At 40.4% G+C, this 20,272-nt stretch overlaps 1 protein-coding gene across 1 annotated transcript in view; it reads left to right on the top strand.

Annotated features, from left to right (window-relative positions):
- KCNMB4 (potassium calcium-activated channel subfamily M regulatory beta subunit 4) overlaps positions 1 to 12,428 on the top strand; it is a 60,714-nt gene extending 48,286 nt beyond the window's left edge. Inside the window, exon 3 of the mRNA XM_046010882.1 lies at positions 11,350 to 12,428. Within this exon, the coding sequence (XP_045866838.1) occupies positions 11,350 to 11,518 (169 nt within the window). The 3' untranslated portion in view covers positions 11,519 to 12,428. The remainder of the gene's footprint in view (positions 1 to 11,349) is intronic.
- The last annotated feature ends 7,844 nt before the right edge of the window (positions 12,429 to 20,272 follow it).

The raw sequence follows: 20,272 nt of genomic DNA, 5'->3' as shown, positions 1-20,272 counted from the left end.
CCCATTCCAGGACACACAGTCTCTCTCTCTCTAAAATAAATCTTTAAAAAAGAAATTTCAGTGATCAGAAATTTGCCAAATTTAGCAAATTAAAATATAGACACCAGTTAAATTTTAATTTCTTTTTTCTTTTTTAAAAGATTTTATTTATTTGTTTGACAGAGAACGACACAATGAGGGAAGGAACACAAGCACAGGGAGTAGGAGGGGGAGAAGCAGGCTTCCTGCCAAGCAGGGAGCCCGATGCAGGGCTGGATCCCAGGACCCTGAGCTGAAAGCAGATACTTAATAACTGAGCCACCCAGACATCCTAAATTTTAATTTCTGATAGTGAATAATTTCTTAGGACAAGTAAGTCCAATAGAATATTTGGGATGCACTTAAACCCCAAAAAATTTCATTAGAAAGACTTTTTTTTCCTCATTCCGAAGTTATTTTTCAAAATACAGGTGTTCTTCTAGAGTACTCACGGTTTGTTTTTTACCATGAGTGTTCTTCATGTGTCTGGATTTTCTGTTTTCTGGTTTTTTTCTTTTTAAAATTTCTTTCTCTTTCTTTCTTTCTTTCTGTCTGTCTGTCTTTCTTTCAATGGGCAGAATAAGATGGGGAGCATATGCTTTTTTTTTCCCCTCCAAATGACCAGTATTGTCCCAACACAATTTATTGAATAATCCGTCTTTCCCACACTGATTTAAATGGTATTGGTAAAAGAAGTAAATAAACAAATTAAGATGCTGTTGGATTGTCACTTTAAAATTGAAACTACAAAGTAGGTACACAAAGTGAGAACTGTTATGAGAATTATCTTTGTCTCAAATAGAAGAATCTAGATTTCTTCTTTTCTCTAGTATATTTTTCCTTAAAGTCCAGATTTCAGTCATTTGGCCAGAAAACACTAGCCCTATGTGAAATAAATAACTTTCCTGGTAACTTAGAGACACCACAGACCAGACCACCCTAAAGAACAGGAATACTTTTCTTAAGAAAAGCTCACAGGAATTGTTGGAATTACAAAATGCTTCTCTTCTCCCATGAGATCAGCCAACTGAAAGTCATGCTCTCCAGCATTCTTGGTCACTGATGCAGGTGACTTCCTGAGCAGCCTGCAGAGGCTGGTTGAAGAGGAAAGGGATTTAATATAAACTGAATGCTGTTTCTTAGATCTAATCTCAAAGAATATCTAGATAGCCTAAAAATTCTCTTTCCATTTTTTTTTTCCAATGGGAGAAAGGATTTGTAATTAATAAAATCTTTTTCTACCAAGCTTCTTCAGAATAAGACAGATTCATTAGTTTGCCTTTTTTTTTAAATTGGCATTTTCTTGGTTTGCGGGTCTTGATAATCATCCCTCTTTCTTTCTGAGAACTCAGGAGTATCCTCTCAGGCAAGGACTTCCCTGTATGTTCCTGACTTCAGGGTTCTTAGAATCAGGTTGGGAAAAAGACATATATAAAAAATAGTAACCACACAGTGTGACTGAAACCTTAAAGGAAGTTGTTCCTCTGGGAGCCCAGGGCCACAGTGGTTTCCTGGAGCCTCTGCCTTACAAGACCTGGATTGAGACAAATTCCTTGTCTGGGCTGCACCTGTAAGGACAACCATCTGACTTAACCGGTCAGAAAACATTTGCTAAGCCCAAACACCAGAGTAATTTAAGGTGTTAAATGATGGCTTGGGGGATAGATTTAAGGGGTAACTCCTATTTGTGTCCCTAATCAAGTGATTGGTATTACTGGATTTTTAAAAAATATTTATTTGTTTATTTGACAGAGAGAGAGAGAAAGAGAGAGAGAGCAAGAGAGAGAGGGAGAAGCAGACTCCCCACTTAGCAGGGAGCCTGATGTGACCAGGACCCTGGGACCTGAGCCAAAGGCAACAGTTTAACCGACTGAGTCACCCAGGTGCCCCTGGATTTTTTTTTCTTGATGCACATATTAGAATTGAAAGGAAAAGCCCTCCGCATTCTTTCTCTCATTGACTCCTCAGGACCACCCTGTAAGGTAGAGGTTATTAGCACCACTTCACAGTTGAAAAAATTAAGACATGGGATTAAGTATTTCTCTTTTTCTTTTTGGTTGAAGTATTTTTCCTAAAATCATGCAGTTAGCAAGTTGTAAATCCCATATTTAAACCCAGGTTTGTCTAACTCAAGTTCATGTTCTGTAACTCTGCCCTACACTTGCAAGGCTACTCAGGACTTACCATCGGGGTGGGGGGACTTCCTATTTATAATTAATTCAACCCTTTATTCCTCCAAAATAACACCTGCCAGTTTGCCGTGTATCCTGCGAAAGCCAAATGCACATTTTTCTCTCTAGAAACTGCAGGTCTGAGGCTTGATTTAGTTCCCACCGAGAAGAATAGGCAAGCTTGAGGAACAACTCAAACAGTTAAATATTACAACTCTAAGTTCACCTAACTGGAGAAAAGAGTTCAGAAAATGTAAGGATATTAATAACCTTTATAAATCTAGAAGCAGATTTTCATCCATAGGAACCATCTGTGGAGCAAAGCTATGATGTTGATATAATACTTTGCAAGCTTTTAGAAGCCCTTATCACAATATCATTGCTGAAGTCGAGTGGGCAAAAATGGGCTCATGATAGAACTAATCATCACAAAGAATGCTGCAAAGAATCTCTATGTTCTGGTCTCTGTATCCCCACTGTAATTTATAACATAACTTGATACAGCTTTCAGGTTAGCTGTTCACGAGTCTTCCTGTGGTCATATAAGAAGACAAACACACTTTTCTCTTGCCAAGGTTTTAAAATTGCTTCAAACACAACTAAACGCATTGGCTAATTACTCTCAATAAGGATAGCTTTGTGCCAAAACCAAAAATTCAGTGTTTCTATCAGTCAATCTTTAGTGTCTTTTGGTAGGAAAAAAAAAAAAAAGAAACTTTTGAAATCCTTTAAAAATCATCAATCAGTAGATGGAGTCCTAATTCAGTCCCCTTCCAGAAAGCCCAGAGAGTCTTGCTGAAAATTAAAACATTTAGTGATACCCACATCAAGGTTTTTCTAGTTCAGAAGTCAGTGTCAGCAATTCGGGCCTGAAAACCTTCTATGCCATAGTTGCCTCTTACGTGTGGTGTTTCAATTAAATATCTGTTGAGATACATTTGAGACTTCAGAGAAAAACCTTCAAAGGCTGTCTGAAACCTAGCTCCAAGGAGACAAAATTATCTGGGAATGAGTGCATGTCAGGTTTTTGGTTTTCATTATAAAATACCATTTTGTCACTTCCGTGTCAGGAATCTAACCTGACAATAGACTCCCCTTTCAACCACTGAGGTAGAATGCTTGTCAGTGATTTCACTTGAACGATCAGCTCTTCAGTTATGTCAAAAACCAAACTGATACATTTGATGTTCAAGAAGCATTAAGGTCGGGGCGCCTGGGTGGCTCAGTGCGTTAAGCCTCTGCCTTCAGCTCAGGTCATGATCTCGGGGTCCTGGAATCAAACCCCGCATCGGGCTCCCTGCTCGGTGGGGAGCCTGTTTCTCCCTCTCTCTCTGCCTGCCTCTCTGCCTACTTGTGATCTCTGTCTGTCAAATAAATAAATAAAATATTTAAAAAAAAAAAGAAGCATTAAGGTCAGTAATTCCCAGATGTGAGTAATTATTAGCATCGCCTGGAAAACTGTTTAAAACCTCAGTCTGGGGGTACAGACTGACTCTTGATTTCTGCTCAGGTCATGATCTCAGGGTCTTAGGATCGAGCCTCAGATTGGGCTCCATGCTCAATGTAGTCTGCTTGTCCCTTTCCCTCTGCTCCAGCCCCCCCCCCCCCGCCCCCGCACAACTTGTTTTCTCCCCCTCAAATAAATAAATGAAATCTTAAAAGAAAAAAAACCCTGCCTCAGTCTGATTCAGTAGACCTGAGACCTTGGAATTAGTATTATGAAAAACTCCTCACATGATTTCATTAGCCAGCTTCGTAAAGCTGCTCTGAGACTTTCAGATGTGTTACACAAATTACTTCATGTAAAAATGCGCACCATCTCATTTAGGAAGGTAGCCCTAGTAAAAGGTTTGTTCTGATGAATTGGCATGCTTCCCTTTTTTTATATAATGGCAGCTGTGTAAGACATCGCTGTCCTTTTCCCCTTGGAGACGGGGATGCTCAGAGGTGAGTTCTACTTACACTTAAGGTAGGAGCTCTTCTTAGCCTTCGACTTCTGTTTTGTTTTCTCATCCTGATTACACTGTATTAGCTCTTTACTGTTGGTTGAAGAGTTTTATTTTACTTAAGTCTTTTGTTTTTATTATCTATTTAAGATTCTTTTTAAAAGTAGGTCATGTTATAAATAATAGACGATGTTTAGAGCAGGAATAGAGAGGACCTATTCAAAACGTTTGGAGGATGAAATCACCACATTATTAATGTCATCTGACTATGCTGCTCTACCAGAGGCCTGGCATGTTGGACTGACATTATGCCTGCAGAATTGTATTATGACTGGATATGATGAAGCCTTTGTAGACTTTAAGATTTCCACAAAATATGCAAGCCCAAAGTCCTATAATGATGTAGTATATATTTTCTCATAGAAATATGAGTGAAGGTGACAACTTAAAAAGTTTCCAAAGTTTATCAAATACATGATGTGTAAGTGTAGATAATTGCTACTACTCTAAGAATGTCTTAAGGAGTGCTCTAAAGATTGATAGAATTTAGCAAGATAAAATAAATTAGAAACATAAAAAAAATAAGTGGTCTGGCTGGCACAAAAAAGTTGTATTATCTGCTAAGGCAAGCCAAAATTTGAACTTTCTAGCAGCCTATATAAAAAGGAAAATTCTCTGCTCAGATAAGCAAAAAGTTGCTGTGATAATAAATCTAAAAAAATTTCTACTTTTGGGACACACTGGTGGCTCTGTGGGTTAAGTGACTGACGCTTAGTTTTGGCTCCGGTCATGGTCTTAGGGTGATGAGACCCAGCATGTGTGCGCACTCTCTCTCTCTCTCTCTAAAATAAAGAAATCCTAAAAAAAAAAGAAAAAGAAAAAGATTTCTACTTTCTATAGGATCTTATTGAGAAAATACTTGGAAGTAGATCATCTTTTCTATTCACTGGTGCAGTTATCATTATGGGAGACTCGTAACTTAGTATGCAGTTCAGATTTTAACATGAACTTTGAGATACGTTTGAGAAATTTTCCATCCCATTAAAAAAAAGGGGTCACCATTTTCTCTCCCTGTTAGCCAGCAGAACTGGTATCGAGAGTTGGAAGAAATCTCATTTGGTGAGACAAAATCAAAGGGAATGTATTTTTTATATTTAGGATGATATACACCGAAGCTTTGTCTTTTTTATCTGGTCCATTGCTGTTAATCTGTGGGGTGCTTTCTACTTCCTACCCTACCCTGTTTACTCCCCACCCCTTCCCTCCTCCTGTCTTAACCCAGGACAACGTAATGATTGCATCTCTTCCCAAAAGTATGTGGAGGCCAAGAAAATAACCTGGACACAGGACTTAATCAGACAGTTTCAGAAATAGCCAGCTAAGTAGCTTTTTATGTTTCACTCCAGTATTTTTTTTTTTTTTTGACTATTCAGGCTTTACACAGTGCCTCCTAAACCTGACTATGTATTGGAATTCCCCAGTAGTTTCTCAAAAATGCAGCTGTCTGGATCCTACAACTTCATTTTCTGATGCAGTCAACCAGGACTTGAAATTCAGGAAGTTGCATTTCAAAAAAACACCAGAAGTGGTTCAAAGTTGAGAAAAGCTGGCCAAGGGGCAAATAGTACAGGTTTAAAAAGTCACACAGATAGGGTTTCAAAACACTGTGTTATTATTTTATGTTGTGTAATCTTGAGTAAACTCCTCTTTCTTTGCCTCAGTTTCTTTGATTATAACATGACAATTAGAAAATTTTCCATCATAGGGTTATTTTAAGGATCGAGTGAGATTAAATGTCCTACCAGAGCACCTGGAGGATAGTAAGGACTTAATAAATGCTAACTATTTAATGACATACCTACAATATACTTTCAAACCTCGACTCAGGGTAGGGCCAACCCTTAGGAAAGTATTTCTAAGGGTACTCACAACACTTTCTCTTGTTTTATGATACTTGTACCCCCCCACCCCGATTTGAAAGTGCTTTCCATTAGTGTTTCTATATATCCCCAAATAAATCCCATGTTTACTTTTTTGAAGTCCTCAAATATAGAGTGATCACACTCTTTTTTTGTATACTGCCTACCTCCTCATCACCATCCTGATTAGACTCCATATGATGTGCAAATCTCCTCAGGTTGTTTATCCAGTTTGCCAAATATTGCAAAAGTAATTTTTTTAGAGACTGGAGGAGGGGCAAAAGGAGAGGGAGAGAGAATTTTAAGCAGGCTCCTTGCTGAGCATGGAGCCCAACACAGGGCTCGATCTCAAGACCCTGAGATCAAGACCTGAGCTGAAATCAGGAGTCAGATGCTTAACCAACTGAGCCATCCAAACACCCTGAAAATAGTAATTTTTTAAAAAAGTTCCCCTTTAGTCCTACCATTATAGAATTATGGAAAACAGATTTCTAAAAGCAGAGCTGTCTGATCAAATTGGAGGAAACTTAGGGGAGTGCTTTAAATTAAGACACTGAAGTCCTAGTTTGAATGAACCAGACTTTAATTGTGTCACAAGGATCAATTTGGAGATAATCTTGATAAATCCTATTAACTGAATAATGAAGTGAAGCATTCCTGTGCAGAGAAATCCATTTTTCCTGCCGGGAGGAAAAACGGGAGGAAAAACTATTCCCTCCACCCTTCTCAGATTCATAGTCTGGGGCTATGGACTGATAAAAGTCCAATATGGACTGATAAAAGACAGGTTAACAAGAGATAAACAGACATTTATTAACAAGTGCATTTTGGGTCCACGTGGAAGCTCTCAGTGATGCGAAACTCAGAGAGGTCGTTAGAACTCGGGTGATGGGCATTAAGGAGGTCACATGTGGTTATGAGCCCTGGGTGTTATACGCAACTAATGAATTGTTGAACACTACATCAAAAACTAACGATGTACTCTGTCGGTTAACATAATAATAAAAAATTAATTTAAAAAAGGAACTGGGCTTACATAACATCTTTAAGGAAAAGATGTACATTTCTAGAGAAATGACAAGATTGAGGAAAAGGACTTTGAGTTTCTAGGGCAGCAAATCGTAAGAAGGTAAAACATATGGTGGGAACTAATGGAAGGTAAGAGCTAGTTAGAAAAGTTTGTTAGATAGTTTATCTGATGCCATTTATGGACTGATTAAGGTCTAGAATTGTCTCCGATGATTAACTTTTGTCCTTCCTGGAAGAGAGAGGAAAAGGGACTTCTTTAAAAATTTCTGTCCCACTTTTAGGCAAATAGGAGAGCTTTTCCTTTCCTTCTCTTTTCTTTTTTCTTTGCCTTTCCTTTCCTTTTTTCTTTTCTTTTCTTTCTTTTCCTTTCCTTTCCTTTTCTTTTTTTTCTTTCTCTTCCTCTCTTTCTTTCTTTTTAGATTTATTGTAGAGAGAGAGTGAAAGTCAGGGGAGGGGCAGAGAGAGGGAGATGAGCAGACTCCTGGCTGAGCATGGAGCCCAATGCAGGGCTCCATTTTAGGACCGTGAGATCATGACATGAGCCAAAAGCAAGAGTTAGCCACTTAACTGACTGAGCCGCCCAGTCGCCCTAAAAGCTTTTCTTGTATCTTCTCAGTTGCCTTCAGCTCAAAATATTCCTTATTGCAAAGGAGCACATTCTGCCACCCTTCCTTCCCGTTGAAGGATAAAATGGGGAAATCTTAGAACTGTATGAACTGGAAACAGACATTAATTATTTTGAAAGAAATGTGAGCATTTTTATATAGTATCTCTGCCTCAAAGAATGCTTTTGAAGCTATTACACATTCAGCATAGCTATCTCAAGTGAATCATGTTTTGTCATTTGAAATATTAAAATAAAATTTTGCCTCAAGTGCTTTTAAAGCAGGTGGAATGCCAAGAAGTTTCTAAATAAAACAAATATCTGGGTCCAGCATTTTCCATTATTTTCACTCCTTTCCTTTTTTAATTAAATGTTTCAGAGAATATGCATAGTGGTTCAACCACCCTCATCCATCCACGCTCATCTATTTTCCTGACTCAACTGTATAATATTGTGGTAAAGGATTCAATACCAACACTAAAAAAAAACACAAAAGAGGATACTCACTGAAGTATTTTACTAGAAAATTAACTGCAAAACACTTACAGAAATTATATGCAAATTAATTAAAATAGTGTTAAGAATACAAGTCCCCCCTCTTTTTTTTTTTTAAACCATTTTAACCATTTGTAAGTGTACAGTTCTCTGGTATTAAGTACATTCACATTATTGTGCACCCTTGACCTTAAGAGCAAAGGGGAGAAGAAAAGAGGGTAGGCAGGAAGGGAGGGAAGAAGGCCATCCCAAGACAACTTTTTAAAAAAAAATTAGTAATAGTACAGTTTATTTTCTATTTGAGTATAGCTGACATATGCTTTACATTAGTTTCAGATGTGCAGTATAGTGATTCAAAACTCTATACATTATGCTGTGCTCACCACAAGAGTCACTCCCATCTGTCCCCATACAACACTATCACAATACCGTTGACTATATCCCTGCTATGCCTTTCATTCCCATGCCTTTGTTTATTCCCTAACTGGAAGTCTATACCACCTACTCCCCTTTACCCATTTTGCTCATCCTTCCTGCCCCTCCCCTCTGGCAACCATCAGTTTGTTTTCTGTGTTTGTAGACCTGATTTTGTTTATGCTTTTTTGTTTTGTTTTATAGATTCCAGGTATAAGTGAAATCATATAGTATTTGTCTTTGTCTCACTTATTTCACTTAGCATAAAACCCATCCACATTGTTGCAAGTGGTAAGATCTCATATATTTTATGGCTGTATAATATTGTGTGTTTGTGTATATGTGTGTGTATATATATATATAAAATACTATGTTGAATTCTTCATATATTTTGTATAAGTTCTTTATACATTTTGGATATTAAGCCCTATTGAATATGCCATTTGAAAGTATCTTCTCCCATTCAGTATTTTGCTTTTCTGTTTTGTTGATGGCTTCTTTTGCAAAAAGCTTTTTATTTTGATGTAGTCAAAGCAATCTTAAGAAATCCAGAATAAAGCTGGAAGTATCGCGATTCCAGATTTCAGGATGTATGCTATACTACAAAGCTATACTAATCAAAACCGTATGGTACTGGCTCAATAATAGACACATGGGTCAATGGAAGAGAACAGAGAGGCCAGAAATAATCTTCTTATCAATTAATCTATGGCAAAAGAGGCAATATGCAATGAGAAAAAGTCTCTTCAATAAATAGTGCTGGGAAACCTGGACAGCTACATGCCAAAGAAGGAAACTGGACCCTTTTCTTACACCATACACAAAAATAAACTTAAAGTGGATTAAAGATCCAAATGTGACATCTGAAACCAAGACAGCTTTTACTCTCCTTTGCACACTTGGGTTGAGGCAGCTGACAGTCTTGAGTTCTCCTAGCTGGGAAGAGAACTGCGGCAGGGTCAGAGGTTGGGATTTCAAAGACTATAAAATATGACCCCACTATATTGTACCCCAACTATACTTGGACCTAGAGCTTGAAGTTTCTTGAAATTTTGCATAAATAACAAGCTGCAATAGGGACAGTTTCCCATCATCAAGAGCAAGTGGTTATTTAGCAACATCTTTCTGTAGAATAATGGGCAATGACAAAGTCAAGGGCCTTACAAGAGAAAATGAAGTTGTATTAATATATATCACCAATGAATGATAGTACAAGTCTTGAAGACAGTGGGTTGCTCCAGGAATTCAAAAAAAGAGTAACTTCTGCAAGCTGGGATGCTTTGGGCTTAACTGTTACAATAGCTCTGCATTCATTTAGTACAGATTTTAATTGAAATCATATGAAATAGGGGCACCTGGGTGGTTCAGTGGGTTAAAGCCTCTTCCTTCAGCTCAAGTCATGATCCCGGGGTCCTGGCATTGAGCCCCGCGTCCGGCTCTCTGCTTGTCAGGGAGCCTGCTTCCGCCCCCCTCTCTCTGCCTGCCTCTCTGCCTACTTGTGATCGCTGTCAAATAAATAAATAAAATCTTTTAAAAAAACAAGAAATCATATGAAATAAAATATCAGTAAAAGTATGGGCAAAATCTGAAATGATGCACAAAAAAGGCAAGGATTTTGTAATTTCAAAGTGAATCTGCAAAACTGTTTTTGTTAGCGCCACATGATGGCTGCGTTATAGATAGAAGAGAAATACCCAACATTCTTTGTCAGTCTTCTGGAAGAATAGGTTTTGCATTATGACAGTGATGATTAGTGAGAGCTCCTCAAGAATGCATTTCTTTGCTAAATGCACTGCCCTTGTACTCTAAAGCTTCTGATGTTCTTGAGGGCAACTGGACTAATCATTCCGCATCATCTTCTTCCTTGCCTGGAGGAAGCACTGCTTCTCTAGGATAATAGAACAAACCTTCCTGGGGATGACACGGAAATGTCTTGCAAAAAGTAAACCTTTTGTATGAAGGCTGAATTCCCAGGCTCTCTCTCTAATGGCTGAAGATGAGAGATCATGGCTATGGAATGCATCTCGTCTTCACTTCCTGAGAAGGAGACCAGTGCTGGAATTGAAAATAGAGCCCTGCATTGATAAGATAGAAATACATTGCTAAGACTTTGCAAACTTTATTAAGAAAGTGGTCAGTGGTTTAAAATGAGGGCTAATCCTCAGCCCCCACAGAAGCATGGAAAAATGCATTAAATCTAACCTTTCACTTGTCTGTTCATTAATAAAAACCTTCCCACAAAGGAGCCTAGTTGACCTGAAGGCTACGCAATAGATCTTTCTGATGAGATTCAAAAGTGACTTTCACTGACTCTTTTTGTGAATTATAATCATTTGGGTCCCGCTGAGGTCTAATTTGGGTTTGAGAGTGTCAACCCACAAGTAACCGATTCATGCCACTTTGACCAGCAGACATTAAACGGTGAGTGAGAAAATGGGATATGTTCATCAACTTAGAATGGAGGAAAATAATAACGTAAAAGATTGCTACACTTTTGACCTTTTGCAACGTGTAAATTATCTTATAACATAATATGTGAATTTGCACCCATGGCTTGATTCAAGACCTCCGAACTTTCCGTCACGGATCTGAATCTCAAAGTACAGTATTTAGAGCCAGAGCGAGGTCTTCCCTTTCGGTGATGATTGTTCCCCTTGAGCTAGAAAGAAGGTTGGGCTCCAGGTTGCAGAGTTATGCCGTGCCAAGGCAGTTGACCCCTCTTTCTTTCTTTCCCGTTCTCCGCTGTCTTGCAGACCAGACGATGTGCTCCTGCATCGCACGCATGACGAGATTGTCCTCCTGCATTGCTTCCTCTGGCCTGTGGTGACATTTGTGGTGGGTGTTCTCATTGTGGTCCTGACCATCTGCGCCAAGAGCCTGGCAGTGAAAGCAGAAGCCATGAAGAAGCGCAAGTTCTCGTAGAGGGGAGAAGGCTCGTGGGAAGCAAAGCCCAGAAGCTGCACCCATCGGCACACATCTCCCTGCAGAGCCCACTTCCTGGCGCAGGAGATGGAGGGGGCTATGCGAGGTCTCCGAGAGGCTCCAGCCTCGATGGCAGCAGAAACAGGCACAGCCGGAAGACTCGGGACCGCATAGATTGTATGCCGTGTGTCGTGGCGATGGCTAAGGGGTCAAGCTCTTACCCTAATGGAGTAACCATTTCAGAAAACTCTATAAGAAGTTAATTTTCTTTGGAAAGTAACAGTATATAATTGTACAGTGTAGTATACAAACCATTATGATTTATGCTGCCTAAAAATATTAAAATAGAGTGGTCCGTGGTTTGTTTTTTTTGTTTGTTTTGTTTTGTTTTGTTTTGTTTTGTTTTATACTTCCTTTTTTATGCTTGGAACACCAGGGTTTAAAAAAAAGGGTCTCGTGGGCTTCATTTGATTCTGCTAGATTCAGCTTGTACTGAGATAAGGAACCCCGCACAAGTCTTGACCTCACAATAGGATCCCCACTTGCCACTGTTAAAGACTACCTTTTGATTCCTGCTTGACAAATGAGAAGTGCCCTGTCAGCTCAGTCTGCAGTCATTTCCATGACTCTTCATCAAGGGATCCTCAAAGATTGGGAAAAACCTCTCCTCCAACACTTGCCTTTGGCCCCCCATTGTTTGTCACCAGATTATGTCTTAAGAGAGGGAGACGATTCTGAACAAGGTCTTCCCTAGCTCTGTGCTCCTTTAGTCCCGTGTCCCTGTTGCGTTGGATGGATTTTTCTCTCGGCGCAGCCGACTGTACATGATGTGAAGGACACTTACTTTTCAGCTGCTGTTTTTGTTCCTTTCTTTTTTGAGGCCAGAAAAAAATATTCAAAATCCGTTCAAGTATTTTGTTTTTATTTTCTTTGTTCTCGCCCTTGATGTTGTCGGTATTAAAACAAGAACGTCGCTGCCGTAGGGTCAGTTGGCTTGGCCGGACCCAGAGACGTATCCCAGTGCCAGCCGCTGCCATCCATGAGCTTCTTGCACCTTTCTCAGAATTTCATGGAGGAGACCATTCTGCTCTCCATCCGTCCATAAACTCAGATTCCAAACATCTGTCCCAGGTCTCCGTGAATATCACACCAACCCAAGTATTCACCAGGTAGAATCAAACCTCTTTTTTGAGGAGAGGTCCACTTTTAGTGAAGGAACAACTGACAACCTGATTTCTTTTTGCTTTCTTTTCTTAGTCTTCAAACATGCTTCTGTTAGAATAAAGGCAACTTAAGGACCGCACTTGCTCAGGGCTCTAAGAAAGACATATTAGTGGGATGACAATCTCCCAACTTTTCATTCACATCCTGCTGTTTCCTTAATTTTAGAATACAAGTCACTGAGAGCGCCCTAGTCTCCTATGGAAGGGTGTTGGGCGAGTATGATCGTTTTTTCTAACCTAGTGTTACAAGCTGCCCTGTGAAAAAGGCCTTGAGCACGCTGTCGATGACGGCCTTTCAGGTGGCTCCGGTCCCTTGACTTCAGTGCTGGCTTTCTCTTGCAGTGTCCCTGTTGTCTTAACAACACTGTGAGCCCTTAGGAAACACTGTTACTTGAGAATGGGAACCTGAGAATATCATCATCTTTGCACCACATAGTGGGAGAGGAAGTCTACTCTAGCCATTATATCTTAATCCAATAACCTCTGATTAATTAATTACAGAGAATAGATCAAGATAGTGCAGGGATATATGTGATGTGTTGGGAAAAAGGGAAATTGATGTCTACTGATCTGAGTTTTCATGTATCGGTGTGAACACTCATAGGTTTATGTTAATGAAGGCCTCTTTTGACTCAAGGAGTATACATACCTATATCCTGTATGTTGGCTTTTGGAAAAGAGGAGAAACACGCTGAATTCCTGAGGTCACCTGTAGCTTTAAGGTCTTACTTGCTTCTAGCTAGTTACATTTGAGTCTTTTTATGCTTGTTCTTAAAGCTAAAATCCAGAGGAATAAGGAAAGGCCATTTTTAAGATCAGAAAAAGGTAAGGAAGCCTGACTTCTTAATGCTTTAATTCACTTTTTTTTGTACAAGTGAGGAAATGGTTGAAGCTGCTGTCACCGAGACCCCAAAATATGGCAGCTCGTGGAAGAAGTTCTTTCTTCCCCGCACAGCAGTCCGGAGGTGGCAGGGAAGTCCAGGGCGGGCCGGCCAGCTCCATTTCAGATGGTAATGGAGGGCCTCAGGATTCATCTATCTTGCTGTTCTTTTATTACCAAGGCTGGTGTTCATTCCACGGTCAAAATTGGCTCAAAGAATCACACCCACTTTGCAGCCTGGGAAAGAGAGGAAGTTGGGAGCAAGCTATTTCTTTTTAAGGAAATTTCACCCATCACTTTTGCTCACAGTTATTCGTGAGTACTTACCACATAGCTATACCGAGCTTCAAGGGAGACGGGGACATGTTCTCTTGCGCTAGATGGGCATATGTTCCACTAAATCTCCAGGGGAAGAGTTCTGTTTCTAAAAGGAAAGGGGAAGAAAGACCACTAAACATTTTGTTTGTTTGTTTGTTTATTTACTTATTTATTTGAGAGAGAGAGCAATTCTACAACTGAGGGGAGGGGCTGAGGGAAAACAGACTCCCCAGCCCAGTAGGGAGGCTGATGCAGGGCTCGATCCCAGGACCCTGAGATCATGACTGGAGCCGAAGGCAGATGCTTAACTGACTGAGCCACCCAGGCACCCAAGACTACTAAAGTAAAGGATAGGAATGATGGTTAGTTGTCAATGCCCCACGCCATGACAAAAGCCCGAGCAAGGCTTACAAAGATCCTTCACCCCAGCAGGAGATAAGGTCCTTGGTTAAACCTTGAATCTGCTCTCTTGGAAAAACTGGTTCGACCTCTAGGAAATTCTTGCTCATCAAACTCGCATCCACATCTGAAACTTTTGGGGCTTATCACAGCTTTTTCAGGCTCCTACTGCTGGTGCATACTAGAGTTCCTTAGATATTGAACAATCATAGGCTTATATTGACCAGGTTTATAATTTATTTGGCTGTGATAAAGAGGTTGACTCCATTTTTTAATGTGTGATTTTACCGACAGCTCTCATGCCTCCTTATACCTCCTACCCCCTATGTTCCACTTCTGGGCAAGCTGCTTAGAAAGGCTGGAAGCGTCCTTCTTTGGCCCAGTGGGAAGTTCAGACCACACAAGCCTGGCCTAAAAACAGGAACCCTTTCTCCAGCCTCACACCCTAAGAACAATAAAAAGCCCAACCAGTCAATTCATTTTTTGGACCTGGGTGGGGACTGCCCTGCTCTCCCCACAAACAAGTGAATAATAAACCTTTTCGTACCCTCTCGATGTGTGTGTGATTATTAGTCTTGACATCCAAACCAAATTTTGGATTAGCGGGTCCATCTCAGGGGTGCCCACAACGTAAGTGATCAAATTTCATCAGAAATACAGTAGGTTTCTGTTCTGTTCGCTTCCAGTTAGTTCATGTGTAATAACCACACCCAAAGTCTGCTCTTGTTAGTAGCTCTTAAACCAACAGCATTTTAGTCTCTGGTTGTACTTCTAATCCTCAGTTTAATGGCAGGCACCTTGAGGCTTTCTGGAACGAGTTGAGGTGGGTCTGCCACACCCTGTATCTGATCTCTTCTGTTGAGCTGCTGCCATTGCCCGGCCAATGTTAGTTAATGGAGACCGTTGAGAAAGGTTCTGCATGATAATTTCCTGCTGTTTGGGGTCCAGAAGCTGCTGGCTGCAGGATGTAGGCACAACTCCTATAACAAAGCTGTGTTACCCTCCTCGTAGACTAGTTCTTCTTGTCTCACTCAACTATTTTCCTAAAAAAGACAGCCAGAAGCTGCCAATGCACCTCATCACTGCTTTTTCCTTATCACCTTCCCCGTTGCTGCAGGCCTGCCTCCTGAGTTGCTGCGGGTGACCGATTTGCCCAATGTTTGATCAGAGCATAACAAGTGTCTCTAGTTTTCCATCCAGCAGTCTCTGTTTTCTCGCTACTACCTGCTTGGCAACAATGCCAACAATGTCATATTTTCGATTTTTGTCATGATGGGGAGATAATTTACATAGCCTTTCTCTAAATGGTCTTATCTGGTGATTCCCAAATCTAGTACCTCCTGCCCTTACCGGTCCATGCTCTGAATGTATGTTGTAAGAGCTCTGATGCCTTCTCAGGTCTTTGTCTCAAACTCAGTGACGGACAGACGATGCAATGGCAGAATAAGCAATGGAACAAAATATGATCAGACAACACGGATAGGGAATCATTTACCTGGCTCAGATTATTAATCCTTTTGAAAAATTAACTGAAATACACCAAATCACATAAAACCATTTTCCTAACATTCACATCCCATGCCCTACAGTCCAGATGCATCATACTCTTCTCAGGGTCTGTATGTATGTGGTCCTGTGCCATGGATCACTCTCCTCACTGTTTTTGCATATCTGTTTCTTCTTATCCATTAGGTCTGAGGGTAAATATTGACTCTTCCTAGAAGCTTTCCTTACCCATCCAGTGTAAGCAGGTTTCTCTTGTCATCTTCTTCCTCTTTATCCTGCTTTCTTCCTTTGTAGTACTTACTGCTGCTTCTACTTACATAAGTATTTTCTTGTCTATTATCTCTTCCATTAGATGATAAGTTCTGTGAAGGTGGAATGGTGGTGGGATTTTTTTTTTTCATCACTGGCACGGTGCCTGACACAATAAGGTGCTAAATAAATATTTATTGGGTGGACAAACAAATGAATGAATGCTCCCAGGATCCATTATGTTCTTCGTACATGTTGTTCCTTATATGTCTTGGGGAAATTCTACCTTACCTTCAAGTCCCAACCTAGTCCCTGCATCTTTACCTGCGAAATTAATCACTCCCCCCACTGTGATCCCATTGCAGTTTGTACATAACTCTATTATTCTAAAAATCTAGCTTGTATTGTAAGATTTCATCATGTCTTGTATGATACTCACTCACTGGTTTTTCCTTACCTCCCCACCTTTTGAGACGAGAAACAAAGTTTATTAATTTTTTTTGTCCATGATGACAACAATAATAATCACCTCCAAGTAACATTTGTTAACTGCAAACATTTATTCTCTCATACTGTTTCTGAAAGTCAGGAATCAGGAAATGGCTTTGCTGTAATTCTAAATTATTCTTGGTGAAATATTACCAGTTAGAAAGTGCATGGGTTAGAGGCGTTACATGGAATAAACATAAGAAACAGGAGTCCAGCAGAATTACAGTAGAGAACTTTTGATAAGAACACCATTATTCACTTGATAGGCACTTTAAAATAAAAAGTGAGCAAAGTCCAACTGTCTGCGTTTTTGCGGCTGACATGAAGAGGCTTCCAAAAGAAGTTATTAGAGACTTCAAGACTAGACACACCAGTGACTATAGATGGCTTTCAAGAGTAGACCAGGGAGTGTATGTGACTCGTGTTCTTTCCTCACTTTCTGTGAATAACCTTAAGTCAGAAATAGGGGTGTTAACATATAAACAAAGACTGAAATTGGGAGTAGTCCCATTGCCAGATCTTTAATACCTTGGGGTAATTTTTGATAAAGCCCTAGAGACCCAAGAATGAGAATGAACTAATGCCTTTAGTAGATACAACTACTAAAAGCATCATGGGAGAGAAACTCTGAAGAAAGATAACTGTGGATGTTGTTAGCTTTGAAAAGGCACAGGATAACAGTGGTGCTGGTGGAAAAATGGAAGCGAAAAGAATACAGTGAATGAACCATAAAAGTGCTCAGAGGATAAGCTGTATAGTCAGCTGTTCAAATTCACAAGTTGAAATTTCTTTAAATGTTAAGTGACAGCATTGCAAATTTTTTTTTTTTTTGGTAACGGATACTTCAATACCAACCTTAAGCCCTGGCATTATTGTATCTTCTCTCCCTCAGCATCTACAAACTTCTCCAGCGGTTGGGAGCTCAAATAATCCTGGGCACTCGCTATGTCCCAGAGGGTAATTTTTACCCTTGGACTTTAACCAAGGAATATTCCTTTATCCTTTGTAACACTAACCTGCTAGTGTAATTGGAAGAATCTATTAGGCAAAAGGGTCTTCAGGATTAAGTGTTCCTTTGAAGACCTCTTCCTTGAGATTCCCAGCACTCCCCTATTCAGACTCAAGCCAAAGCCAATTTGGAAACTAACTTACCAGTATCCCTGTGTCTAAATCAAACCCAAACTGAAGGTCTTCATGAAATCCTGGACTCCAATGGACTAAAAATTGTATCTAAATTGGTAGAATTTTGAGGCTTGAGTCCATCAAGATTCATGTTGACACATTCAAACCTTACCCAGGCTTGAGTAAAAACTTCTGAAAACAGTAAGCAAAGGAGTTGAAACCTACTAAAAAGACTGGTCATAAATTATACTGGTCCTTGTACAATTTGTACCTGTCCTCCCTGTCAAGAAAGAAACTCAGTGGATGAAGACTAGATTTGCTTAGGGCCTCAGGGTCATAAAAGAGTCATCCCTTACTTCCCTGTGACACTAAACCCAAATACTATTTCTTTGTGTGGTTACATGTTCTAGATTCCTACATTTGTTTGGTGCTTTCTTTAGTAGTTCCTTATGTTAGATTGAGATAGTTAAACCTGCTTGAGCTTTCCTGGGAGTCAATAATATGCCTTACCAATTATGCTTCAAGTAATTTCATGATGTGGCCTCCTATTTTTTCTTTCTTTCTTCTCCTCTCCTCCCTTCCTTCCTAACTTCCTTACTTCTTTCCTAAGATTTTATTTTTAAGTACTCTCTACACCCAATGTGGGGCTTGAACTTACATCCCTGCGATCAAGGGTCACATGTTCTACTGACTGAGCCAGCCACGTGCCCCCCTCTTTCGAAGACATTATGGGCCTTAAGTTTCCCTGCAATTCTTATCTTACCTTCTTAACACTTTTAACTCAGAAAAGACTTTATTTTAGAAGGAATGTTATAATTTCGTTAAAACAGATTATATCACTGAGGACAAGATTAATCCCAAGGGGGTAAATCTCTCACTTTGGACAGACTAAAAGACCTTCCAAACTTTCCCATGCCAGTCATTCAGACTTCATTCAGAGTCCGTTTGAGAGGCTGCCTGGGTCTTATAACCACTGCAGATAGTTAGTCCAACTGTTTTAAAATTTCCAGGACTCTGTGGTTTAACCAAGTGACCAGTAATCAAAATTCTTCCTTAGGAACTTAAAACTTTAGCTGACAGTTTATAATTTAAAAGTTAGCTTTTTTAACATTATCTTACCCTGGATCAACTTAAGTATCTCAAACCTTTCTACATATTCATAAATAAACCATCTGGACAAACCTTTGTTGTTTTGACTCCATTTTATGGTGTTGTAACTGGGGCCCAGGAGTTCAAGAACACCTGGCCCTGGGGGTCCCAAACAGACCAGCTTCTGCCTCTTGTCTCTGACAAAACCCAGAGGCAGAGAGACAAGGGGTGGTGAAAAGAGAAAGGGATTCATTTCAGTGAGACCAACACCAGGAAGAGAGCGAATGAGCGTCTCAAAGACTGTCTCCAGAGCGCTCAAAATACTTCCGGGTCATGTAAGGAAAATATGGGACAGAGGTGGGTGGGTACATGCAGGCAGGCAATAAAAGTCAGGTCAGTCATTGTCTTGGGGTCAATCACGCAGGGTCTTGCTGGCGTCAGGGCAGTCCCTATTGCGTGAAGGGGTGCTTTCGGTTCCCATCATAAGGTGTTTGCCTGCCCCGCCTTCTGCCTGAATTAAGACTTAAGCTGGAAAACACTTAGTCAATTAGAAAGTACAAACTGAGGTCAAAATGGAGGGAGCTAAAGTCCTCTTGCAGTATTTGTCAAAGAAAAGCTTGCTACAGCTTTTCTTTTCACCCAGTGGCAGAAGCCCCCTTCCTAGTCTCAGGGTAACAGTACCCGCAGATAAATTAGTGCAGACCACTGCTAACGAGGGTCTTCCTCAGACTCCTGGACTCTCGTGATGTATAATTTGTAGAGTCTGCTTTTAGGCACACAGGCTTGAGGGATGGAATGCAGAAAGGGCCACAGCACCCCCCGACTGAAGACACAAAGGCCCGTCAGGCGACCCGCCTCAGAATATCCAGAGGCCCTCACTGGCTAATGGGCTGCTTACAAACAGGCACAGTTATCAAAAAAGGGAGGATTCCATACGTCGCTCTACCTCCTCACTTCCCCCCTTTAAAAAGGTCCCCACCCACTTCCTTGGAGGGGGACAGCCTCTCCTCTGCGGTCCTGCCCGCAGCTCCCTTGAGGTGTATTCAACACACTTCTATCTCCTTTGCTCCGTGGGTGGGTGAATCCTTTCACCGCCCGCGCCACTGGCTTCCACCCGATCATTGCCCACATTTGGGGGCATCATCCGATTGGGAGAGACACCGCATTTAGACACCACAGAAAGACATGTGTTCTTAGCAGGTAGCCTTACCTTACCCATTTCTTCCCTAGTAATACTACTTTAAGTCCTGCTACTTTCCTTTCTTTCTTTCTTTCTTTCTTTCTTTCTTTCTTTCTTTCTTCCCTCCTTCCTTTCTTTCTCTCCCTTCCTTCCTTCTTTCCTTCCTTTCTCTCTTTCTTTCTTTTCTTCTTTCTTTTTTACTAAAGGGATAACTCACGACTGCCTAACCTCTGTCCAGGAATATCCATGTCCTGAACAAATATATTAGAAACTCCTCTAAAAAGTCTAGAGTTAACCTT

This window comes from Meles meles, chromosome 7 (genome assembly GCF_922984935.1).
Source record: "Meles meles chromosome 7, mMelMel3.1 paternal haplotype, whole genome shotgun sequence".
In the NCBI taxonomy this organism is placed as follows: domain Eukaryota; kingdom Metazoa; phylum Chordata; class Mammalia; order Carnivora; family Mustelidae; genus Meles; species Meles meles.
This window is presented reverse-complemented; position numbering and strand designations above follow the sequence as displayed.